Source organism: Caretta caretta, chromosome 3 (genome assembly GCF_965140235.1).
Source record: "Caretta caretta isolate rCarCar2 chromosome 3, rCarCar1.hap1, whole genome shotgun sequence".
In the NCBI taxonomy this organism is placed as follows: Eukaryota; Metazoa; Chordata; order Testudines; family Cheloniidae; genus Caretta; species Caretta caretta.
In genome coordinates this window covers 139,834,013-139,861,493 of record NC_134208.1, presented here as the reverse complement: position 1 = coordinate 139,861,493, position 27,481 = coordinate 139,834,013, and the positions used below count along the sequence as shown (strand labels likewise).

Below are 27,481 nucleotides of genomic sequence, written 5' to 3'. Positions count from 1 at the left end.
GAGGATGCATAAAATAAGCACCAAGGGTGCTGTGAGAGCTGCTACTTCAGCTGCTGCTAGCACCCCAATTTCCACGGCTGGTCAGATTTTTTGATTCTGCTGTTATTTTAAAGGATCCAACACCTGATGCTACCGCACTGCTTATGCCTGGGGGAACTTCTTCCCTTCCCACCTTCCTGAAAATGTTACTGCTTCTGATTCAACCTTCAGACTTTATGGATGGGGAATATTTACCTACCAAATATCAACTATCACTCTGTGTGTGTGTGTGTCCCCGCACATGCTGCTCGTAACCCATTTCTGAGCGTTACTGATGGTGTACTCTATTGTAGGTAGCTGGGAAATGTTGGTGTTTCACAGGTTCTAATTATTGTTTGATAATTTTCACAGTCGGTCTTGTTACCCAAGAGTAGTGTGTGTATGTGGGGTCATTGTAGGCATTTGTAATAAATAATAACACTAGTTCATATACAGCACTTTTCATCAGCAGATATCAAAGCACTTTACCAAGGAGATATCATCCCCATTTTACAGATGAGGAAACTGAGGCATGGGGTGGTAAAGTGACTTGCCCAAGGTCACTCAGCAGGCCAGTGGCAGAGCTGGGAATAGAACTCAGATGTCCTGCATCTTGGTCCAGTACCCTCGGTGGCTAATATGTTAACAGGTAGGGAAAGGGTCTCCTTTATGGTTAGGTTTGTTATTCAATATTTATAGTACTGGGCCTGGAATTCTGTGACAAGGTAAAGGGTTAACAGGCTGTCAGATGGTTGCTCAAGGCAGAGTATAAAAGGAAGGGGAAGCTGAAACAAAGAAGAACTAAGAAGAAAGGTGTGTCTTTGCCCCTCATGGCTGGTTGGAGCAAGGAAAGCCCCTGGGAATTACTGACCAGTATCTTTCAGTTGATTTCTTTTTGTGTTGCAATTGTTGTGTGAGCAATAAAAAAAGTCCCAAAGACAGGGCCTTAAAAGACTAATGCCTGAAGCTTTAGTTCCCTTCCCTGGCTAGTGAATATGTTGACTAGCTTACAGTTGCATTTTAGCATGTCTAGGAAAAGTGAAAGAAAGAACGTCTATATAACTACAGGCTTGTCTACACCTAAAACGCTGCAGAGGTGCACCTGTGTTGCGATAGCACTTCAGTTAAGAAACTACCTGTGCAAACAGGAGGGGTTCTCCTGTCGGCATTCTCCTGTTGGTGTAGGTAATCCACCTCTCTGAGAGGTGGTAGCTAGGTCGACAGGAGAATTCTCATGATTTGAATAGCTCCAACTAGGCATTACTGGATTACTTCTAGTCAATTCCCTCCCTCCTGTGAGAAATTCTGTTCATTTACACCCATGGGTGGTGCGTATAAGAGGGTTGGGGAGGCTTAGCCTCACCAAAAAAGAGTGGCCCTGCAAGGGAAAAAAATGCTGTATGTGGCCCAGGCTCATCTCCCTTTGGAGCACTGCCACCAGAAGCTCCCTAGAAATGTAGGGGGCCACTGGTACCTGTGCTTTGACCCTGCCCGTGCTACATCTGCACTCTGCCCTGAGGCCCCGCTCCTGCTCGGCCTTTTCACCCCTGTGGCAGAGAGGAGCGAGCAGTAAATGGGACAGGGCCTTGGGAAAGAGGCGGAGAGGGGCGGGGCCTCAGGGGGTAGGGCCATGGTCCAGCCACTGCTGGCCCCCCTTTCTAGGGAGTTTCCGGCGCTTGCATAAGCCTGCCCAAATGAAAGAGTCGTGTGCCACCTACATTTACATCCTCTTGGGACACTCAGTCTCTAATGGACCTTCCTAATACAATCAGGGGAGGAGAAACCTGGTGTTTCAGAAGATAAATTACAGCAGTAATTTAAGGAGAAATCTTATAATACTAAAGACAAAAGAGAAGGAAACAAATATGTTTTCTCCTCCATGTAGTTACACATCCTTGTTGGGGATAATTAATTCTAGGGTGGAATTTTCAAAAGCATATAAGTGACTTAGGTGCACAAGCTCCAAAATTAATGGAATGTATGCTCCTAAATCACTTAAATTAGAATGGTAAGAATTTTTGGCAGTCAGAAATCATCACCTCCTGTAGCTAAAATATTTTATATATCACTGAAACTCTCCCTCTGCCTCCCCTTTTTATGGAAAAACTGTAACGTCTTTGATGACACAAAAAGATAGACATTTGTACATGTTGTTTATGCCACTGGCTCAGAAAAATGGATATTTAGACTGACACAAAGTGTGGAGGTTATTTTTCCAGCGCATGAAGTTTTAGTTTTACCAGAGATTACTCATTCCATTACCCAAGACAAAAATATTTTTAGCTTTGGTTCCCACTCTATAGTATGTTCATACGGATTTCAGACTCCTTTCTACCTACTGATGTCAGATAGCTCATAATACAATTCTGTATTTGTTTTACAATCACAAACAGCTGGACCATGCACCTTATGTAGAATAAGAATGAGAAATATAATAAATTATGAGTGATTTCTATTCAGTGGAATTGAAAGAGGAATTGTTAGTATTCTCTTAGATCTATGTATTCATTATTACTTCTGACTGAATGTAATCTTGGCTGTCTTTAACATTCAGAGTTAGACTATTTATTAAGAAAAAAGAGAGGCGATGTTGTGTGGGAATGCATTAGACTTTTCTGTGGATTTTTATGTAATGTGGAGGTTTTCTTTACAAAGAATATATTTTTTGCATCCTTTGTCTACTGGTAAGAGCAAAAGCCAGAAGTTATGCATGCCTTCACTTTTGTTAAATCACTGCTCACTTTATGTTGGAATTCACAAATTTAAAAAGTATTTGGTAAATCAGAGGAGATATAATTCTCTTCCCACAGATTTTGTGCAATTTAAAAGGAAATTATTGCTATGTTGCTCAGAATTGCACACAGGAACTTCAAAAAGAGGATACCACTTTGCATTTTTTATTTGCAGATCTCAAGTTTTTACAAAGGTGAGTATCATTAACGTAACACCATTTTACAGATGGCTGGTATAGGCGCAGAGAGCTTATATGATTTTCCCAAGTTCACAGAGCAAGTAGCAGAGTTGGAGAGAGAACACAGGTCTTCTAATTCCTCCTCCACTGCCCTGCTGCCTGATGAGGCAGATAAAACTCAGTGCTTGAACGTTGCTTAGAAAAGACCTTAAACATTAAAGTGCCGTCTGTCTGTGTAGACACTAAGGGTATGATTACACTGTAATAAAAACCATGGCACCAATTCTCAGAATCTGGATCAGCTGACTCGGGCTGGCACTGTGGGGATATAAAAGTGCAGTGTAGACATTTGGCCTTGGACTGGAGCCCAGGCTATGAGATCCAACCCCCTTGCAGAGTCTCAGAGCCCTGGCTCCAGCCTGAGTGCAAATATCTACACTACAGTTTTATAGCCCAGGTACCCGAGGCCCGCAAGCTCAAGTCAGCTGACCTGGACCAGTCGCACCTATGCCATGCCATGGGTCTTTTATTGAGTATAGACATACCCTAAGCTTCCAGGGCAATATGGGCAGTGAGAGCGTTATGCCCAGCTAGCAGCAGCTTGTATCTGTATGTGATTATAAATAAAAGACAGGATAGAGTTGATAGTGACAAGCAGATATTCTTTCCTGATCAGACCTTTCAATCAAACATATTCAGCCCTCTTTTTTGTTGCATATGGAGGTACCCAGCCTCACCACTGCAAAAAGGTTAAAAAGCATGTGCTGGGTCTGAACAAGGATCGAGTAATCTGATTGCAAAGGAAGTGCAATCAGACAAGAAGCAGAGGATGGTGCTTCTGCACTTAGAAGGCAAGAAGAGTTTTCCCTTATAAAATGATTAGTCACCCTGAATTACGCCAGCAGCTGTTAGACGTTTCAAATGCATTCCGAATCTAAGAAGAGTAAACTGCTGCAAAGTTGTGTGTCGGCTTCTCAGAGGCAAAAAAGGCAAAGCATCAGTTTCAGATTTCATTGACTGCTTGAAATATTTATCCAGGGCCTTTGTCTTTGTCTAAAAGAAAGGCTGACTGAGCTGCTGCTGTTGGCTGCAGCTCCTGCCTTAAATTGAGGCAAGTCAGTGGCAGCCAGTTATGGTGGGGAGCTAAGCTAAAGCCATGGAGGAAGTCTAATGATCTGATTCTACAGAGGCCAGTTTGAGAAGGATGAGAATTGGGAAGATGCTAGAAGAAGGAACCCTTTTATGATAACAGCCAACCAACAATTCATTGGATATTTCAAGCACTGTGCAAGTTGTATCAAGGGAACAAATCTCTTTGTCCCTGGAGTATGTCAGAAGGTAGCCATGGTTTCAGCCAGGACAGTGGTTATTTTTGCAGAATTGTCTGTAACATACCACACCTAAGGCCACAAAGCATGATTATGTAATAGGCAGATACAGGATCCACGGTTAATAAGTAGACCAAAACTGACAGATGTGACAGCTGGGATCAAGTGCTTTTTGCTCAAGAACAGAAGAAACAACTGGCCCATAAACTTGGGGTTACATAAATTAGCTGGGACCCCAACTGTACTGACTTACAAAAGCCAGGCAGTGTTGTTGTAGCCGTGTTGGTCCCACTATATTAGAGGGACAAGTTTTTGAACTTACACAGAACTCTCCTTGTCTCTCTCATCAACAGAAGTTAGTCCAATAAAAGATATTTCCTCACCCACCTTGTATCTCTAAGAGCAGCCACATGTAAGTGTCTGCTTTGCTGTTTAGAGTTTAGGATTGAAACACATGCTGAGAGGGCATTTAGAGATTCTGCATAATTATATCAGTGGAAAGAATCAAAGGATTAAGCTGAGAAGTACAGAATAGCTGACTGTATAATGGAGAGGCACGTTGAGTGGTGCAGCTAATGCTTTATGAGCAACACCGTACATAGGAGACATTACTTCCCATGCATAGTACTCTACTCCTAGTAATTGGGTAGTGGTACAGTTACTCTAGAAGAGTCACGTGAACCTTGGGCGATACACTGCCTTCTGTTTACTTGTTTCTGACGAGTCAGACCCTCTTGATTTGGGAAATGACTAACAGAGCTGAAAAGTTGGAATGCAGTCCTACCGTCAGCTGTAAACTCAGTGTATTGATTGCTTCACTGTTGGAAAGAACAGAGGACCATTTTAATGAAGTAAAATAACCCTGTCATTTCTGGAAGGGAGACCATTATAGTTTTGCAAGGCAAAAATCTATGCTTTGTGGAGTCAGGCGGTGGACAAGCAGTTAAAAAAATTGCAAGGGACGAGAATCATCTCCAGTGCTATTCAATAAAGGAACGTGATGATATGTGCAACGAGGGTGTGGGTGCGTGTGGGCGAGGGTGACAGATTTGGATTAAATAGGAACTGTCACAGTCAGCTCCTGCATACTCAAAATCCAGACCATAAATAAAAGAATTTTATGTTTTTCTTTAAGATTTTCTTTCCCAAGTGTAGAGGTAGCATGTTCTGAGGTTGCCCTCTCTCTCTATGGTTTTTAGAAGGCACCTACCGCTTTCACATCTGACTCCGAAGGCAGAGGAGAGTTGACATTACAGAACAAGAGAGAAGTATTAGGTCTCAGTAGTGATCATGGTGGGGAGAGAGGAACATGGTTTATGCAAAGGCAGTGGAGAGAGAAGACAGTTTAAACCCAATCTGATTAGACAGCTTTCTTCCCTCTTTCACTTCTATTTGTTTTAAAGCTGAGAAAAGAAAGTGAAAGTTGTATAGCTTGTTAATTCATACTTAAAACATAATACTTACACTAAAGTATACACTAAACAGTGTATGTGCAAAACCCTAAGGAGGTACAGAACTCTGAAGAGTTGCACTACATATACACTGTTACAAGCCAATTCTGTTGTAACATTGCCTTAAAGTTTGTAAATAAATCATTTAAAACAAATATCTTACTACTATAAAATAAAGAAATTAGAAAGCCAGAAAAATTCAAATCTATCATTTAAAAAAAAACAAAAAACACCTTCCAGAAACAGGAATTGGAAGTCTTGTTCTAAAAATCTTACTGTGGAATTCTGCTCCAATTTAAAACTGTGAAGACCTATGGTCAGTAGAGTTATTTCAGACTTACACTGGCACAAAGAAGCAGAATTTAGAACTTGTACTGTCAGAAAATCTAGAAATACTCATTTAAACTACCAATACCTGCAACATTGAATTGAGAAGTAGTTAGACTTTCAAACTGCATCTTGAGTATTGACTTAAACTGTGTGAATTTTCTAACACTTTAACATTTTATTCTCCCCACTAGAATAAGGAAGGAAAAGTTTAGCTCCATTTTGATTAGACTATTCCAATTTCTCAGTGTAACTCTCTCAATTTTTTCCTCCTACCTAAGGTGCAGAACCACCAAATAGCCGCTGAATGTGGGTTTCATCACTAAACTCTAACCAGCAAACTAGATATTCTCAAAATAGAAGTTGGCAGCAGTTAGTCCCTAGGCAAATGCTATAAGGAATATGCATCCATGCGTTGCTATGTAGACTTAGCTTAATGCTCTGCAGCACCTCAGTGAAACCCTTCTGCGTCACAAGGGCTATGACTATTAATCCCCTCAAGGATTAGCAGTGAAACAAGAACCAATTTTGAGGCCTCAGGATCCTTTTCCCCCAGTTAGGCAGAGAACAAAACTATTTGCAACCAGATTTAAGTCTCTGTAATTATATAGTACTGGGGAAGGCCTGCAATGAGTTGATACTAAGTAATCCAGGCAGGGCTTTCTTGGATAAAGTACAATGTGGGCAACAGTCCAGCCATTTTATTATATAAGCCAAGATGTTTATCAGAGAACTGAGCATTACTTAGATGGCATTTTCACTAATAAGGAAAAAGACACTTGCACAGCTGACAAATTTGAGAGCCTTTTAAAAGCAGTAGGTTTGAAGATTAAATGTGTGTGTGTGTAATGTTATTTTTTGAAGGGTTGGGGGAATATGAAAGTTCAGGACACAGAATAATACACAGGCCATATCCTTCACAAGAGGAGGAGGATTTGGAATTAATTGCCTTGTTTGAGTGAGCAAGCAAGCAAACACACACACACGAGTATAAATTTGTCCTTTAGTAAAAAATTGTTATACTAAAAGCTCATCAAGATTATTCCTAACGAACTATAATGATCTTATATTGATATAGCACCTGTCCTTCCTGAAGACTCCAATGAGCGTCACAAGAACTAGTTTATATCTAAACATACATTCACACAAAACACACTGCATACATCTCCAGGAATCGTTTCATGGCCCACTGCAATACAACCAGCTCTGGGTGGGAGGAAGAAGGCCGATCGGCGGAAAATTGGTGCACAGTCCCCACTACAACAGAGGGGAATTTTGACCAAGGACATCAACCAAGACATAGTTTCTCCTTTAAGATTTTCCTGTTTTGAAGAGATAAGCCATTACTGACTGACAGGCTAAAAAATGTTTCAGAAAAATTCAATCGTAACACACACCACCTGCTATTTGTCTATACAGCAGCAGATTGCAAGTGTTAACAAAACAATCTGAACTCCAAATATGTCCTTTATTGCCTTAAAATGTTATTTATTTGCAGATTTATTTTTGCATAATGCAACAGCAAACAATGGATATAAAGATGTGTGCTGCATCAGTTTATTAAAAATTGTCAGTCAGGAAGGAATTCAGCGTGGAGAAATGCACAGGAACAAGTGGGCTCTGGAAAGAGCAGTGAAAGAACAATTTTTCTTTTGCTTTTTTTAACATATATGAGTTGAGGATTCACATTTTAAAACTGTCTGTGCCAAATTTATCTTTCATAACTCCACTGAAATTACTCCAGGGATTCATGACTATTAAAGCCAGAAGGGACCATTGTACTCTAGGTGGAAAACCAGAGAGAGAGAGAGAGAGATGGGTTCCTTCCATGAAATAGCCACAGCCAGCCTCTGGGAGGGTTATGCAAGAATGAAAACATCAGCACTGCCAATAAAGATAAACAGGAACGTACAGTGCTGTACACTTTGAAAGGTGATAAGACCCAAAATGAAAGCCCCTGACACATGAAACATAACAGAGCCAACATAAGTCCTATTAAAAGGCCTAGGCTTTGTGAGTGCTCAGAAACTAGCAGTACCAAGCCCTGAAGAAGGCTTCAGCATGTTAACAGATTAGTCTTAATACTGACAAGTGTCATGCAGGTAAACCTCTTGGCAGCAGAGATTATCTATAGCTATGTGGCAGGCATCTGTGGAATTCCTCTGGAACTGTTAAAAAGTGTTGGACCAGCTATTCACTCAGTGCACTCTAAGATGGTATGGTCATCTACTCTGAATGCCTACCCACTTCCCTGTGAGAATCATCTTCAACTTTAACCCAATGAGAGAAGGATGGAAGAGATCCCTGGAAGATCTAAAGCACGATGGCGGGATGGTATTAAACACCTTTCCCTCGCATCCTACCCATAGATTCATAGATACTAAGGTCAGAAGGGACCATTATGATCATCTAGTCTGACCTCCTGCACAACGCAGGCCACAGAATCTCACCCACCCACTCCTGAAAAACCTCTCACCTATGTCTGAGCTATTGAAGTCCTCAAATCGTGGTTTAAAGACTTCAAGGAGCAGAGAATCCTCCAGCAAGTGACCTGTGCCCCATGCTACAGAGGAAGGCGAAAAACCTCCAGGGCCTCTTCCAATCTGCACCAGACTTTGTTTAGGAAAGAACATCATGGAGGAGCATAACGCATTCAGTGGCCTCTGCATCATCCAAGCAACAGCATAAAATCTAACCATTTGGCAAAACTATTGCTATAAATCAGTGGCCTTGAGGCAGCACTCCTGTTGGTACTGCAATCCTTTAATGACAGGCAGCTGCCAGACCAGCCTAAGCACTCCCACTACTCCCTTTGGCCTGCCCTGTCTCACCCCTTCACTCCACCTCTAGCACCACTTTCCTACTCCTGCAAGAGGGTGTCAAACCTAAGCTGGTCCTGTCAGGGCCGGCTCTAGGCACCAGCAAAACAAGCAGGTGCTTGGGGCGGCACGTTTCTAGGGGTGGCATTCCGGTGCCGGCCATGCCGCCCCTAGCAACGTGCCCCCTCCACCCCAGCTCCGCCTCCACTCCGCCTGCTCCCCTGCGCGCGCTGCTCGGCTTCTGCCCCCTCCCTCCCAGGCTTGCTGCACATGAAACAGCTGTTTCGCGTGGCAAGCCTGGGGGGGAGGGAGGAGAAGCCGAGCGGCGGCGTGCTCAGGGGAGGAGGCGGTGGTGGAGCAGAGGTGAGCTGGGGCGGGGAGCAGTTCCTCTACCCCCCCCATTACTTCCTGCGCTCCCTCCCACACCCTTGCTCACCTCTGCTCCGCCTGCTCCCCTGAACGTGCTGCCTCTCTCTCACCTGAGAGGGAGGGCGGGGAGACGCAGAGCGGCACTGTGTTCAGGGGAGCGGGCAGAGCGAAGGTGAGCTAGGGCAGGGGGTTGCGGGGGAGGGGGAGCTGCAGAAAACAATGGGGGGGGAAATGCGGCATGCCCAGGGGAGGAGGCGGGGTCGGGGATTTGAAGAAGGGATTGGGAAGGGGCGGAGTTGGGGCGGAGCCAGGGGCGGCACAAAAAAAAAAAAGCAGGGGCAGCCAAAAATTTTTTTGCTTGGGGCAGCAAAAATCCTAGAGCCGGCCTGGATCCTGTATCCCAGCTCCTCCTCTATGTCCTGCCATAGCTCTCTGGAGCTTCTGCCTAATTCTCACACCTCCCTCTAATTCCGACCATCCTGCTTTTTGCTAACCTTTCCCCTTCAGTCTCATTACAATCGACTGCATTTGACCTCTCTTCCCTCATTACGAGGCCATGCCTCAAATCTAATACTCACCATTCCATCCAACCTTTCCCAGCTCTCTGCTTCTGTGCCGTTCCCCTTCTCCCTCTCACTTCCCCATCCATGCCTCCCTGATGCTACTGCGGAGCTTCCCACCCTACCTCCTGTTTATGCTCACCTCGGCTCTCATTCAACCAAGCAGCAAAATGAAATCTCAAGTCATTTCTCATCCTGGTGCAAATGAACGTTAGTACTGAACAAGATGGTTAGTACAGAGGGATGCAAAAGAGTGACAAGGAGGAGCAGAATAAGTTAAAAGCAAGCAGACTACAGACCACAAAAATCAGGGTCAGGTTATACACGCCCATGTGTGTGTGCGTGGGTGCGTGAGTGCATATACACACAATTCAGCCACTGATCTACACACATGTACACATATTTAGCAGAAAAATTTGCCCCTCAGAATGAATGACAACTAGTACAATAGTGAAATATGCTATCTGGCTGCCCTGTGACATGTTTTAGCACATTCATAGTGTGTTCATTCACAGGTGACAGCTGAGGAAACTTTTGTTTTGATATTTTATCTTTACACTGAAAGCCATTTGGAAATCTCCAATTGCTATAGAAAACCACTAATCTTTCCATGATAATATAGTGTGTGTTCTACCTTCAGTATATGCAACCAACTATCATGAAGTTTCCCATTTTTCTGGCAAAGGCAAGAGTCACAGATTCAACGACTTTTAGGTCAGACAGGACCATCAGATCATCTAGTCTGACTTCCTGTATAATACAGGCAATATAATTTCATCCAGTCACCTCATATTGAGCCCAATAACTTGTGTTTGACTGAAGCAGATCTTCCAGAAGGGCATACAGTCTTGATTTGAAGACATCAGGAGATGGAGAATCCACTACTTCCCCAGTGATAACAGATTGAAGTTTGTTGACAATTTCAAAATAGTCAGAACAAATCGTTTGGGGTTAGACTGAAAACTTTTCACATTTTGGATGCATCAAAGAATCAAAACAAGTTTTGTTTCAGCTCAAACTAGATGTTTTGTTTCAACAAAGTGTATTCAATTTCAACCATTTTAAAACATTTTTAAATTTAAAAATAATAAAATTAAAGGAAATTTTGAAACAAAGTCATTTGTTATTGAAAAATTGAAACACATCATCAGCTTCACTGTTAAAAATCTGTGCCTTATTTCTAATTTCAATTTGTCTGGCTTCAACTTCCAGCCATTCTTCTTGTTATGCCTTTCTCTTCTAGATTAGAGGCCTTTAGTAACCACATTTTCTCCCAAGCTGGTACTTATACACGGTAATCAAGTCACCTCTCAATCTTCTTTTTGGGAAGCTAAACATATTATTTCTTTAGGTCTTTAACTATAAGTCATTTTCTCTAGTCCCCAAATAATTTGTGGCTCTTTTCTGCACCCTCTTCAATATCTTTTTAAAAATATGAATACCAGAACGGCATGCAGTATTCTAGTACTGGTCTTACCAGCACAGTATACAGAGATAAATTTATCTCCCTACTCCTACTCACTACCCCCATGTTTACACATCTAAGGATTACATTAACCCTTTTTGCCACAGCATCGTACTGGGAGCTCATGTTCAATTGCTTGTGCACTATGACCCCTAAATCCTTTTCAGAGTACCTGCTTTCCAAGATGCAGTCCCTCATTCTGTTTGTGTAATCTGCATTCCTTGGGACTAGATGCATAACTTTGCATTTGGCTGTATTAAAATGCATTTTGTTTGAATGGGCCCAGCTTATCAAGAAACCCAGATCGCTCTGTATGAGTGCCCTGTCCTCATCATTATTTACCACTCCACCAATCTTTGTTTCATCCACAGCTTTTATCACCAGTGAATTTATATCTACTTCAGGATTATTGATGAAAAAGTTGAATAGCATCAGGCCTAGTACAGATTCCTGTGGAATCCCACTAGAAACACCCCTATTCACTGATGATTCTGATTTACAACTACTTTGAGACTGATCAGTTAACCAGTTCCTAAGCCATTTAACATGCATTTTATTGCTGTTGTACAGTGCTAATGTTTAAACCAGCATGTTGGGCAGTACTAAGTCAAATGCCATATACAAGTCAAGATATATTACATTGATGTAGTTATCTTTATCAACCAAACTTGTAATCTCATCAGAGAATGAAATCAGGTTTGTTTGTCCATAAAACCATAAAGGAAACAGGAAAGGATCTACTGACAACTCATGTTCTTCTTAACAATCTGGTATTTGGAAAAGTTCAGATTGTACAAGTATTCCAGGAGACTTGGCTTTTATTCCTGGATCTGTCACACAATTGCTGTGTTATATTGGTCAAACTCACACCCTTCCTGTGCCTTGACTTTCCTGTCTTTTAAATGGGACCATTCCTTTCCAATCATGGTTTCATGAATCTCAGTTTTTTAAAATGCTATGAGAATTTAGACTGGAAGGAGCATAAGGTGTTATTCTGCAATACAGTGGCAAGAGCACTGCTGCTGAGAATTATCTATCAGCAGATGGAGAGTTCAGAGAGATTTTCTCACTTAACTTGGCATCCAGCATCACTTCATTTTCATAAAAGATACAGATTGATGGATGATCTAAAACTGGCATCACAGACCAGATTAAATCAGATGAAAATGTCTTAATTTCAGACAGAGAAGAACGGATTGTTAATTCTACCATGCTGTTTCTGAAGATCTGGGACCAGAAATAGAAGTCCTGCAAGGCAAAGATGTCCAGCTATTCAGAAATTAATCAGGAGATACGGCAACACATTATTCACAGCTCTTCATTCTAACACTAATTTAGCTGCTGGGGCTATGACGTCAGCTCATGTAGTTTAACACAGCACTCCTAAAGTTATTGGAGATGCATAGATTTATATCAGCTGAGGATCTGTCCCTGGAATCTTACTAAGAGTTCAAATACCGTCTACTGAAACGAAAATTACAATTTTAATATACACTCTTTATTTTTTAAGACATATATTTGGTTCCCAAGTAGTTCCAGAATGGCTAACTTTATAACAGCATATATTTGAGCTGGCTGGAAAATAGAGTTTCTGTCCCATGAAAAAATATCAGGATTTTGAAATTTTCTTTCATCCTGATTCAGGACGAAAAGTTAAAATCTTGAAGTCTTTTGCCGAATGAACTATTTAGCAACAGTTCATTCTGGACATATCAAAACACTGGTTTCAACATTATTGAAAATAACTCAATTTGACCTTTTTTTAACACAGAACAGGAAGTCCAATAGTGGCCATTTTGATTTCAATTTGCAGTGCGTCAGTCGGTCAGGAGAAGGGCAAGAGGAGGGCTAGTTGAGTAGTGAGGGGAGGACTGTCCGACATACAGACACAAATAAATAAAAACTTCTTGTCCCTAGGATGGGAGATGAGGGCAGTCAGTGACCAATAGCTAATCCCAGAGATCCAAGATTAGGACTAATCTACACTACAAAGACTTTGCTAGCATAGCTATACTGACAAAGGCTCCTAGTGGGGACAACGCTTACACAGGTTAAAGCACTTCCCCAAGTGGCATAAACTCTACCGGCAAAAGGAATCTTAGGGTTAACACTAAGGCCAGGTCTACACGACAAAGTAACTCATTATCACTGCAAAATACCCGATTGGTTCTTTGATTATATTCTCCAACCAGCAGGCAACAAAATCATCCTAAAGGTTTCTAAAATATTGAAAGTTCATTTATGTTTGTTCAGGAAAATCAGGGTCACTACTAAAAAAAACCTCAAACCCACAAAAAACCCAAACAAGCAATGAAAACAACAACAACAAAGAAGCTGTGCCATGGTGCAGCAGTATTCCCTTTCCTAAACAATATTTCCCAGAATTGTTACATTTAAAAAGAGTCAAAGAACACCTTCCTCCTGTGGGACCTTCCTTCAAATCACATTTACATTCACAGGATGAATCCTTCAGTAAAGCCCTGGGGACTACAGAAATTTGAGGCCCATGTCAGACAAGCATAGGATTTATGCAAAGCATTTAACCCCTGTTTGGTTGTGACACCTTAATAGTAGCTTGTGGGTTAGCACAGCCAGACATCGGGTGCGATTTCCACCTCATTGACATGCATGTCACAAACTGTTTTAACCACTTCTGACAACATCTATAAAAACCGCAGAATTTTATAGGGGATCTGATACAAGGATATTAACACAGAGAACTATGAAGTTAGGAAGGTGCCAATGCTCAAACAGTAACAGAGAACACAAGCCATAGCTGGTTTCCATATCCTGACCAAAATAATACACACCTACTTGTGCATGGTAGGGTGTTTCTGCTATCTCGTCACAGTCATGTGTGTCTATTTTAAAATACATCCCTGCAGTGACTACAAAGGTCAAATTAGACCTTGCAACATCAGTTATAAGTTTAGGTGGATGGTAGTTGGAGAAGTTGGGTGGGTGGCCTAAAATATCTTTATTTCCTCTTAAGCAACACCCGCTTTGGTGGATCCATCAGCACAATTGCCCTGGCCCTGAGGGACAGGATATCTTCACTGATTGCAGCAAGGGGTCACATCAGCTGTTAGGATTGATGACAGACTTTGGTCCTCAAATCCTCTGAGGTAATGTGCTTTCCTAAGATCTGCAGTGCTTTGTGATATATGCCATCATGTGCCAGCAATGCCCCTCTGCCATGTACATTGGCCAAACCGGACAGTCTCTACACAAAAGAATAAATGGACACAAATCTGACATCAGGAATCATAACATCCAAAAACCGGTAGGAGAACACTTCAACCTCTCTGGCCACTCAGTAAAAGACTTCAGGGTGGCAATTTTGCAGCAGAAAAGCTTTAAAAACAGACTCCAACAAGAAACTGCTGAGCTTGAATTAATACACAAACTAGCTACCATTAACTTGGGTTTGAATAGAGACTGGGAGTGGCTGGGTCATTACACATATTGAATCTATTTCCCCATGTTAAGTATCCTCACACCTTCTTGTCAACTGTCTAAATGGGCCATTTTGATTATCACTACAAAAGTTTTTTTCTCCTGCTGATAATAGCTCATCTTAATTAATTAGCCTCTTACCGTTTGTATGGCAACTTCCACCTTCTCTGTATGTGTGTATATATGTATATATATATATACACACTTACTATATGTTCCATTCTGTGCATCCGATGAAGTGGGCTGTAGCCCATGAAAGCTCATGCTCTAATAAATGTGTTAGTCTGTAAGGTGCCACAAGTACTCCTGTTCTTTATTCTCAGGGTAAAATTTAGCCTTCGAAGTGTATTCATGTATGTCAGTCAATCAACTATACGATCCAATTAGGAATCTGTAGAATTGTATTTCACTACTCAGCATGCCACTTTTTCTTACTAAACTCGTAGTGTCAACTGAATCTCACCACTTACCCTGCAGCTCCAGGAAAGATGCTGGAAAGATATACATGTGGGTGGGTGGGTGGGAAGAGGCATTTGGTGGAAGAAGTACTTATCTGAAGCATCCTTCCACCCAGGGAAACAGATACCCAAACTTCTCTGTAATTGAGAGGAAAGAATTGAACCAGAATATCCTGACATGCAGCACTATGCACAATGATGCAGGAGACTCAAGGAGAAAAGGAGGCTTAGAATAATGTTTACTTTCTAATTATTTCACTTCATTAACTGTTGATTTGTAATTGATTTTCTATCTAATTAGAAGGGGGGAAAAACCCAAACTTACTGCAATGTTTGTGCTTGTCAGAGCCCTCATCTGAAAACAAAACAGAAACAGAAAAAGATCATCAGTAGATGGCAGTGGAATTAAAAATCTGAGCACAGTCAGCTCAACAATCACCACAGGCAGAGAGTTAGTCACTGTGCTTTTTCTAGGATCTGGAACCAAATGGAATAACAAACCATGTCTCATAGACCAGAAGGGACCTTCATGATCATTTAGTCCAGGGGTGGGCAAACTTTTTGGCCTGAGGGCCACATTGGGTTTCCAAAATTGTATGGAGGGCCGGTTAGGGGAGGCTGTGCCTCCCCAAACAGCCAGGCATGGCCCAGCCCCTGCCGCCTATCTGACCCCCCACCTGCTTCTCTCCCCCTAACGCCCCCCCCAGGACTCCTGCCCCATCCAACCCCCACCCCCATTCCCTGTTCCCTGACTGCCCCCGGACCCCATGCCTCTGACTGCCCCCCCAGGACACCTGCCCCATCCAACCACCCCTTCTCCCTGACCGCTCCTGGAACCCCTGCCCCTGACTGCCCCCCACCGCCCCATTCAACCCCACCTCTACTTTCTGACTGCCCCCCAGGGACCCCTGCCCCCATTCAACCCCCCTGTTCCCTACTCTCTGACCACCCTAACCCCTATCCGCCACCCTGAACTCCCCTACCCTCTATCCAACCCCCCCTGTTCCCTGCCCCCTTACCGCACTGCCCGGAGCACCGGTGGCTGGCGGCTCTACAGCCGCGCTGCCCAGAGCACCAGGACAGGCAGCTGCACCAGCCGGCTGGAGCCAGCCCCGCCACCGCGCAGCACAGAGCACCGGGTCAGGCCGTGGCTCTGCAACCCCACTACCCAGAGTATTGCGCAGGGGGTGCAGTGAGCAGAGGCTGCGGGGGAGGGGGAACAGCAGGGGAGGGCCTGGGGGCTAGTGCCCCAGGCCAGAAGCTCAGGGGCCAGGCAGGAGGGTCCCGTTGGCCGGATGTGGCCCGCAGGCCATAGTTTGCCCACCTCTGATTTAGTCTGACCTCCTGCACATCTCAGGCCACAGAACTTCACCCACCCGCTCCTGTAATAGGCCCATACCTCCTGTGTGAGTTACGGAAGTCCTCAAACCTTGATTTAAAGACTTCAGGTTACAGAGAATCCACAAAGTGCAATTGTTTTCTCTTCATCTGAATGGGGGACACTTGGTGTTAGGACTAGTGGGTTCAATTGTTCAGCCTGCCAGTGACTTAGAGCAACAAAGAGAGAGATGCTGTATCTGTAAAATGGGAATCAATAACTGCCATCTGTCTGCACTTTGAGATCCTTGAGGGAAAGAGAGAAGTGCTATATGTCCATTTTTATAATGGCGTTCATGATAAGTCTTGTTCTGATGCAAGGCTGCTGCAGCCGGATTCCCAAGAAGATCAGTTAGTTTATTTCTTTATACATGGAACTATTCAGCTTGCAAGAGTGAGAATCCTGAACCAACCTTTTCTCTCCTGCAACCCCACAGGCAGGCAGCCCCGCCTCCTACCAGGATCTCACCATCATCTGTTTGCCACTGGTTTCTCTCAGATGTGCCCCAAACCCTCTATGGGCCACTTCAGTCATACATAGAAAATCTAGGACCAAATTCTGCCTTTGGAGGTGCAAGTAGGGAATACTCATTGGCTGCAGTGGGAGACTGAACAGGAAGCTGCCTTTTCAAGTCTTCCCTAAAACAAACTCCACATGCTGTGTAGAGTTAACAATCCACTGGCTTCCTGAGGTTTGGCTTTATTGACAAAGAAATTAAAACAGATTTCACCACCAGGATTCTGCCCAGGCATGGCTGCTCCTACTGCTCCTCATCAGACCACACCCCAGATCCTCCCTCTCTAGAAAGCCCCTCCCTTATATCTGATGAGATGGGTAATGAGATATCGTCCAGTGGGATCAACATTTGCTGTCAATCTAGAGTGCTTCAGGCAAATGCTGCCAGCCTGTGAGAGCCAAATACATCTTAGAAAGAAGGGTAGAATTTTGCCCTCAGAGATGAATTTACTGGTTTAGAAATTAATAATTAATTTTCCTTTGCCTCTACTTTAAACTTTAATAGCTGCAGACATAAGGGAGGGTGTGCGGGATTTACATTATAGCACTCAGTCTAGAAAAGCCTCTATGCTGTATTTATGTTGGAAGATAATTACATCTGAACAATTTACACAGCACACTTGGATGATGGAAGTGTGTCACTTGATAAGTTAAGTGATGATGCTGAAAGCCATCCAATCTGAATCAATCATTCTGAGAGTTGTGTAATGTAAATGACACATGCAGCTGTCAAAGCAATAATTTGCTGGAAATCATTTATTTTCCACTCTTTTACTAGTGTAGAATGAGGCAGACAGATATGCTGTGGGGTGACTAGAATCCTCTTCACTATTTCTATTTTCATTTGTAAAACAATTTTTTTTTTCTTTGCCATTTCCACCTCCCCTGGCTTCCAATTATTCTCAATTCCAGCCCCCTGTGTCCCAAAATCTCAACATAAGGAGAACACACTTTTTGAAGGAATACACCTGGAAGGCCATACAATTGCTTAGTCAAATTTGACTCCTGAATGTTACTTTGTGTAAGGTTAGTGGTGCCAGGAGAACACTAAATCAAACTATATGTTGCTTGTGAACACCAGTGTTTTGACTTCGATGGAGGCATGTTGGATTTACACCAGTATAGAGTGCAGAATTTGTCCTCAAGTCTATTATACCAGGAGAAATGTTTCTGCTTAGATGGGCACCCAAAAGTGTCATGATAAAGATCCAGAAAGTCACTACTCACATCAGACCAAGCATTGCCCATGGATTCATGGACATGGCTGCCACTGACTCAAGTGGGAAATATGTGCATCCAAAACCCAGAACCCTGTTCAAGTATCTAATCAAGTACAATCAGAACCTTAAAATAAATAAAACCTGAGTCTATTCATGAAGGCAGTGCTCATGAAGTGACAACCCAAAAGACAAATGACCTCTATATGCACATTGCAAGACCCATAAGTTTAGCTACAAGGCAAGCTTCCTCACATCATATGACCCTGCCAATATGCTACAGAGTTGACCTAGAGGAAACACCACTAAAGATGAGACACTAGGGTCCATTCCTTTTGAATCTTGATCTCTGGACCAAGGCTGCTGAAAAAGGTGCTAACACTGTTTTGGCTTTGATGTGGGCTCTTCTGCTAGTAACTGGAACTGATTTCACAGTTCCAACTGATTTCACTAGACCAACTGATTTCACAGCTAGAGACAAATTCTGCTGTCACTTGGGGTCTGTCTACACTGCAATTGGAAGTCTGATTGCAGCACACGCAGACATACTGGAGCTAGCTTTGATCTAGCTAGCGTGCATACTGATAGCATGCAGTGAAGCCATGGCAGCATGAGCTCCAATGCAGCCTAGCCACGTGAGTAAGTACTTAGGGTCTCAAGTGGGCTTGTATAGCATACGCTGAAGCCCGTGCTGTTGTGGTTTCACAGTTATTGGTACTCTCACTAGCCAGATTAAAGCTAGTGTGTGCCTGTCTACATGTGCTGCAATCACATCTTCGACAGCAGGGTAGACATATACTGGTACTGGTGTAAACCCAGAGCTATTCCAATGAAGCCAATGGTATTACACCTGTTTAAATCCACAGTAAGTGAAATCAGAGTGTGACCCACTTGGTAATGCTTTCATCATTTTCCAAGCAGCATGCACAGTTATACCAGCATGACTCAAAATCTCCATGCACAGCTTCAAAGACCAAGATGTAAAATCATTTAAACTCTGGAAATGAAATAGAGACACTGATGTCAAAGTGACGTCAATGGAAACTTGGAGGAGGCAGTAGCGCAGAACTATCTAAATAGCACAGGGAAAAAATTATTTTTTATTGCTGTGCTGGGTGGAATTCTTTTGCCTTGGTTTGTAAGAGGGATAATGTTCCTGAAGACAGAGGCCTGGGCTTTCGGATAAATTATTTCAGTAGTTACCAAATGCCTCAATTTTGCTTTGGCATTTAATTACCCATATGAATCTTTGGTTGCCTCGTTCACTCTTTCCATGAGCATTATGTCCTAATTAGTTGAAACACCTGGACTGTGTTATTGTTGCTTTAAAACCTAACTGCATTTTTACAATATTGTGATAGACTGGCTGCACTCCGATCACAGAAATGACAATCTGCACAGATGTGTGATGTATGTCCCCTGCATTTTATAGCCTGGCTAGAGTAGATTTCTTTAACCATTCATAGAATATCTTAGACTCCTTGACAAATGTTGCTTTAATAATATTTGGAGTCTGAACTGCTATTAAACTGGTTACTGGAGAGTACTAAATGAGCACACTGTTCTAACCCTTCAAGATTCACAGGCCTTTTAGATCAGAAATTCCTCAAAAGGTGGAAATTCCACCCTGACACAACTCCATTAACTTGAGAAGAGCTGTGTCTTTTTACACTAGGGCTGAATTTGGCCCCACAACTTTAAAATGTCAAATAGTGCACATCTGAGAGAATTTCACAATAGACCCTCCAAAACCACATAAACCCTGTGTTACCTGTGCTTGGGGGTGAGGAGGTGATGCAACTGCATCAGGTGCCCTCAGACATTGCAGAAGTGGGCTCCCCATTGCTCTGAAGAAAGGACTGCTTATATCAATGCACACACATGGAATGCCTGCATAAGAGAGTAAGGAGGGGCTGCATCTGTTCTTGTAGCCCACAGTCTAGAGAACCAGCTTTGGAGCCGCTGTGATGCAGGCCTGTGGCCTCCCAGCAGGTCCTTGTGCAGTTCTGAACAAAGTCCATTTATCTGAGTTTCTGCCTGTGAGTTCACCTCCGATGAGCGACTCTTTGAACATGCAGTCAACAGGTTACTTCCACAAAAGCATTTAGACATCAGTATAAGTTAAGTTGCTCAGTGATAGAAACACACAGCTACATCTTTTCTTGTTTAGTACACAACAGAGGCATAATTTCATGATGATAATAGAAAAAGTGCTTAGAAGGAAAGCCAGTCAGTGGCAGATATGGGATCATAGGACCCCCTGATGCCTGAGTGAATTTTTGGAGGACTCGAGGACCCAGCTAGTCCAATATCCTGTCTCAGATGGCAGCCAATAGAACATACTTCAGAAGTTAAAAGAAATCTGTAACGGGGGTGAGTAGACTGGGCCCAATACCCCTGTGTCAGAGCAGGTGAGCCCAGTCTAGTCAGTTAAAAGGTCTGGGCTACCCCTGGACCAATAAAGGGCTGCTAGAGGCCAGGCAGCAGACAGTGATTGAGACAGACTGTGCCTAGGGAAGAAAAGCCATGGTGGAGAGAAGCTAACCCCGTGAGGAGTCCCTAGAGCAAAGAGCCAGGTGCTCAAGGAGACAGCTCGGGGGCTACTATTCCAGGAAGGGGGCCAAGCTGATGAGAGCTGGGGAGCTGTCAGGAGCAGGGCACTAGAGACCCCGAGGAGAGGTGACCCTGAAGCCTGAGAGCAAAGAGCGAGGTAAAAGACTGCTTTCTCTTCATTTCACTCGCATGTGGAAACAAATAAACCTGTGTGGCAGCACATGGGTGACAGTTGTAAGGTGGGGGAGAAGCCCTGCACTGTCACATAAACCCAGAGCAGACACTTACGGAATTGCCAATGCATAGGAAACGTTTCAAGAGGCTGGTAAATGCCCTGAAGCACAAGGATTTAGTTCCTGCAAGCGTGCCTTTAAACTTATTAAACGTGGATATTCTCAAATAACCATATAAGTGTCCAACCCTTTTTTGACTCCTTGCTCTCACTTACATATGTAGCAATGAGTTCTACAGCTAATTGTGCTTTTTGTAAAAGTAAAAAAATAAAAAAAACAAACTCCAAAAAAGCCACCTGAGTTTTTAGAAAAAGCTCGACAGGTCCTGAGGAACCACCTTTTGAAATTTTAAGTGTCTGCACTTTCAGACAACTGTTGCAAGCTTGAAAGTAGGCAAGATTCACTAAAAATAAATCCAGTGACTATTTCCCTCAGTACTTAAAATTGTAGCAAAATTTACCTGGTTAAAAAGACATGTAGCTTTTACATATAAGCATGCACTTCTGTTTCATACTTCTTCAGTTCATAATATACAAAACAATGGGATAAAGAAAAATCTAGCATGAATCAGAATTACCTGACTGTTAAAAATGGTTAACGTTCCCTTCTGAGATGCTGTTATCATGAAATCCAACTGTGGCACCTTTGCTATACACTTAATCACATCTCGTCTCTTGACACCTGCCAGTGAAATAACATTTTTCTTTATCTCACATTTATAAAAAGCTAGGGAGACTAGGCAAAATACATAACTAGGAACAAGGTGCTAAGAGCACTTCCCTCGCTCCCATATGTAAAGGGATGGAGTTCAGAGATGTAATGGATGAGAATGCAGACTATTCAATACTGGCTTTAAATAATCATACTGAACTTTCAAATATTAATATCTTGAGGGTGGGGCTGGTTCCATACAGCAAGCTGCAGAGGAATGTGGGGATGGGTGGGAGGAGCAGAAGAGGTTTGTTAAGAAGTAGTTTGGGTCAGGTGATCTAGTCATTTAAAAATAAGAAGAAAAGAAGAAAACAGGAAGAATTTGAGAAAATGGGCGAATAGGCAAGGCCTGTGTGCTCAATGTATTGAGACATATTCAGGTACAAACAGGACAGTGATGAGGGCCTACGATTAAAAAAAGAGGGTAAATTATGAACATGGTAGAACAAGAAGTGTGCATAACAAACAAACAGCCACGTGACCTCATAATTGTATCCTCAAAAAAGTGTGCACTAGAATAGATTTTGGAATTAATATTAAAAGATGGCACCTGCTTTTGTAATTCGCTGTCTTCGGGACACCAGGAAAACCATGTTTTCTTCATCTAGTTGGGAAGCAAGGGCATCACCTTCTACTATAAAGTAGCCAAAGATCTAAGGAAAATCCACAAGAAAAAAAATTCTAAAAAACATGAATATATGCATAAAGATAAACATTCACCTGACTCTGCTCAGTATTATTTAACATCTTTTCTATAAATAATCACCTATCTATACAATTGTATATATATATATATATATATATATATATTTAATCACCTACTCTTATTCTTCTTCCCCTGACCACTGTCTACTTGTTTGTTCTTAGATTCTGTGTTCTTCTGAAGTGTTTGGAAAACACCGAACACTTAGTGGGTGCTACTGCAAATAGTAATTCTATTAAAATGCAAAAAAACTATTTGTGTAGCACTCTAGTTCATGTTTTACATGCAAAAGTCTTAAATGTTTTTCATTTCCACACTTCTGCACTTCCTGGTACAGGATAGGATTGGAAGAAATACTGAAACAATAGAAATATATTACTTTGTATCCTCATGAGAAAAGCTGAACATTTGAACGTCTGGAGTTGTACCACACACCATTTTGAAGCCTTGAGGTTTTCCCCCATACAATTTTATGTGGAAAACAAGGGCATGGGAGAATAGGGAAGACCTTGAAACAAGGTTGTTTTATACATTACACAGAGGTGTGTTGCAAGGTGAGTTCCCTGCTTTGGTGGTCTGCGCAGTACTCTCCCGAAATAGAAACAAAAGGTCTGCTCCCTCTCCATTCCAGGGTGGGAAAAGGTTCCAAAATGGAAAGCCCTCCATGCTCTGGGTCCAAAAGCAGAGCAGCTGTCTCCTCATGAAGTGACTCCCATCTCACTGTGCTGCAAAACTTTTCACTCTTTTCCTCCTCTCTTCATTATGCATGTCACCAGGACTGGGTTAAGAAGACCCAGCTGCCTCTGTTACTCAGCCACCTAATCCCTTCCTGTGTGGTTTGAAAAAAAATCTCTAAATCTGACAGGAAAAAAATGGGATTGGAAGTCTTGACTCTACCTTAGCAGCTACATGGGCTCCCGGGATCCAAATAGGTCATATCCCCCATCAAAGTCTCTTCATTTACTTTCTCTCACTAGTTCTAAAAATAGTGTGTTAGGGTGCTAGTCAAATATTCGCACATTTGTCTCACCTAGTCATTTTCTCTTTTATTACATCTATTATCCATCCTGACAATTCCAATTTATGCCCTTTAGTGCCATGTACAGAACATTCTGCATAGTTTTGCAGGCAGCTTTAGTGCTCTCATCTTTCATGCCATTGCTGTGACCTCAGTCATTCACACTCTTAATGATACTGCAATCAACTGTCAATCACAACCCTTTACGTTCTTCCTTCTGACCCCTCTTACTGCTGCTCTGCAGTTGTCTCTCCTTGTAACTACACATGAATTAGAGTTCCTCTTACCTGTACAGTTTTCTTAAGTGACACTTGGCAGTCACACCCTATTGTTTCCTTTTGCAATGTCACAGCATTGCCATCTTCCTTTGGTCTCTGAAGTAAATCAACCTTAGCATAGCCAATAATTCTTATATAAACTGATGATGCTAAAATATGGCAAATGGTTGATTCTTGTCACTTTTAAAAATTGATTAAATCCCTTGATTATTTCTAGTACTAGCACACAACCTCTTCAGGAAACATTGAAAGATTTGTTTCAGGCGGAAGAGCTATAATTGAATGTGTCGATTATTATTTAATATTTACATGGCAGTAGCTCCCAGGGGCCCCAGTCCAGACTGGGTCCCCTTTTAGGTATGGCTACACTGCAGTTCGAGGTCAGATTACAGCACAAGTAGACATACCCACAAGTAGCTTTACCCACGCTAGCATGGTTACATTTATTAGCGTATATGCAGCAGCACCGTCCGTACAAACACACTGGGGACAGTGATTACATACTCACATTTCTAGCCCTCACTGAAGCCCATGCCACTGTCTCTTCACTGACATATTTATTCGCTGCCATATTGCTAACATGGGTATGTCTACCTATGGTGCAGTCACATTTAGGATTGCAGTGTAGATGTACCCTTTGTGGTAAGATGCCATCCAAACACACACAAAGACCCAGTGCTCACCCCGAAGTGCATGCAAGCAAAATACAAAGAGTACAAGAAGAGAAAAAAATTCATACATACAACTAGTGTACACACTCACAACTGTTCTTCTGCCTCTCAACCTGAGGGAGAGTGGGGGAGTCAAAGACAGAATCTCGGATTGTAGGCCTGAGTGACATGGAGGGAGATGAGGTTGTCAGTGGCTGAGAAAGAAGGAGTTGAGAGGGAAGGTGCTCTGTTTTGGCCAGGCAAAATTGAAGCTGATGGCAGTGCAACCAGGAGGGGATGTCAGAGACAGGTCAGAAGTGCAGACAAAGGCTGGAGAGTCATTGATAGTAGAGACTGGGTGAATGTGTGAGATCACTGCTGAGAGAGAGGGTACAAAGAATGGTGGTCCCTCTGACCCTGGACGGCAGCAGAGGGCCATCCATATTTCACAGAGAGACAGAAACTGCAGTATGAAACAGACCAAGCAGCTATAGAAGGAAAAGGGGAAAGCTGGGGATGAACATGAGGCTTGAAGGGGAGAGTCTGAAAGGATGGAGGGATGACTGTGAAAGGTGGACAGAGTGGAGATAGAACAGGAGTCCGGTTTGTGAAAGCTCGTGGTTGAACTAGGAGAAGAGCCCAAGAGTACTGGTTTCCAGTCCCCTGCTCGAATCACTAGAGAGCATTGCCATTCTCCAGAATTGCCTGTCTTGCAGCCACCACTAAACTGTTGATATCAACCAAAAATAAAACAAACTCCTCCTGTGCCTAATATCTTGGAATGGTGTCAAACCCATTTGAATTTATTAGAGCCATATCTAACCAGCTTAACTCAACCTACACATGTTTATAATTTGGTCCTATCATTTTATGCACAGTTATGAGAGATCAAAAATGGCTGTGGATTCCTTTGGCCACGTTGGGTCCGATACTGGTTTGGCCCAATTTAGCTAAGAATGAGTTACAGTGGACCTAAATGACTCATGCCTCTCCATATGGGGGGGGGGGCACAATCTAAAGGGAAGGATACATGAGTGCCCCAAGTCTCCTTTGCCCAGCGGTGCCCACCACCCTACACCAAGCCTGGGGCTGCCACGCTCAACCAGCCCCGCCAGTGTTACCTGAGCGGGGAGGTGCAGGGGGCTCTGTCCTTCTCCCACTGTGCCTCCTCACCAGGATGTTCATCTGCTCTCCCTGGCAGCTGGGTCCTTGAGGGGAGCAGGACGCAGCTGTTTCTCATGTGGCTGAAGCTGGCCGCTCCTGGTCACTGCTCTGTGTAACGTAGCAGTTGCCTGAAAGCCTGGCTCTGGAGGTGGTGGCAGGCCACCCCCATGCCCAGGGCCGGATGCTGGGGACAGGAGCCCAGCAAGCCGGAAATGTGCCAGGCGGGAGAGGGGATTCCGGCTCACTCTTCCCCTGTCCCTGGCAGCCGGGCCTGGGTGGAGGGTGGCCTGCTGCTCCTGCCGCTGCCCCAGCCAGGTTCCCTCGCAGGCAGCTGCTGTGCTGCACAAAGCAGTCACCCTGAGCGTCCCGTGTGAGAAGTGGCTGGTCCCGCCTCCTCTGCTCCCTGCCCGGGCTCAGCTGCCAGGGACAGGGGCCGAGCATGTAGGGGGCGGGGGGCAGGTGCAGTGGGAGAAGGACAGAACCCCCCTGCCTCTTCTTCCCCCCCCCTGGCAGGCTAAGTAGAAACCGGGGTGTGGGGGGGGAAGCACTCAAGCCCGCATGCCCCCCCCACGCATCGCCTATGATGTGGACATAATGTTGGATGGCCTCAGACAATAAACTGAAGGTCATTAGGACTGGAGGGGACCTTGAGAGGACATCTAGTCCAGTCCCCTGCACTCATGGCAAGATTAAGTATTATCTAGGTCATCCCTGACAGGTGTTTGTCCAACCTACTCTTCCAAATCTCCGTAACTCCCCTAGGCAATTTATTCCAGGGCTTAACCACCCTGACAGGAAGTTTTTCCTTATGTCCAACCTAAACTGCCCTTGCTGCAATTTAAGCCCATTGCTTCTTGTCCTTTCCTCAGAGGTTAAGGAAAACAATTTTTCTCCCTCCTCCTTGTAACAACTCTTTACGTACTTGAAAACTGTCATCATGTCCGTCCCCTCTCCTCCCCCCCCCCCCCAGTCTTCTCTTTTCCAGACTAAACAAACCCAATTTTTTTAATATTCCCTCATAGGTCATGATTTCTAGATCTTTAATCATTTTTGTTGCTCTTCTCTGGACTTTCTCCAGTTTGTCCATATCTTTCCTGAAATGTGACACCCAGAATTGGACACATTACTCCAGTTGAGGCCTAATCAGCGTGAAGTAGAGCGGAAAAAATATTTCCCGTGTTTTGCTTACAAGACTGCTGCTAATACATCCCAGATTGATGTTTGGTTTTTTTGCAACAGTTGCTACACTGTTGACTCATATTTAGCTTGTGGCCCACTATGATCGCCCGATCGCTTTGTGCAGTACTCCTTCCTAGGTATCAGAGTAGCAGCTGTGTTAGTCTGTATTCGCAAAAAGAAAAGGAGTACTTGTGGCACCTTAGAGACTAACAAATTTATTTGAGCATAAGCTTTCGTGAGGTACAGCTCACTTCATCGGATGCATCCTAGGTAGTCATTTCCCATTTTGCATGTGTGCAACTGATTGTTCCTTCCTAAGTGGAGTACTTTGCATTTGTCCTTATTGAATTTCATCCTATTTCCGTCAGACTATTTCTCCAGTTTGTCCAGATCATTACGAATTTTAATCCTATCCTCCAAAGCACCTGCAATCCCCCCCAGCTGGTATCACCTGCAAACTTTATAAGTGTACTCTCTGTGCCATTCTCGAAATGATTGATGAAAATATTGAACAGAACTGGACCCAGAATGAATCCTTGTGGGACCCCACTCAATATGTCCTTCCATCTTGACTGTGAACCACTGATAACTACTCTCTGGGAATGGTTTTCCAACCAGTTATGCACCCACCTGATAGTAGTTCCATCTAGGTTGTATTTCCCCAGTTTGTTTATGAGAAGGCCATGCAAGACAGTATCAAAAGCCTTACTAAACTCAAG

General features: G+C 43.3%; 1 protein-coding gene across 1 annotated transcript in view; it reads right to left on the bottom strand.

Moving 5' to 3' along the window:
- WDR64 (WD repeat domain 64) overlaps window positions 1–27,481 on the bottom strand; it is a 133,082-nt gene that overhangs the window by 94,465 nt on the left and 11,136 nt on the right. Inside the window, exons 3-5 of the mRNA XM_048846211.2 lie at window positions 22,321–22,423; window positions 21,637–21,740; window positions 15,488–15,517 (exon numbers count right to left, since the gene is read on the bottom strand). Of these exons, the coding sequence (XP_048702168.1) occupies window positions 15,488–15,517; window positions 21,637–21,740; window positions 22,321–22,423 (237 nt within the window). The remainder of the gene's footprint in view (window positions 1–15,487; window positions 15,518–21,636; window positions 21,741–22,320; window positions 22,424–27,481) is intronic.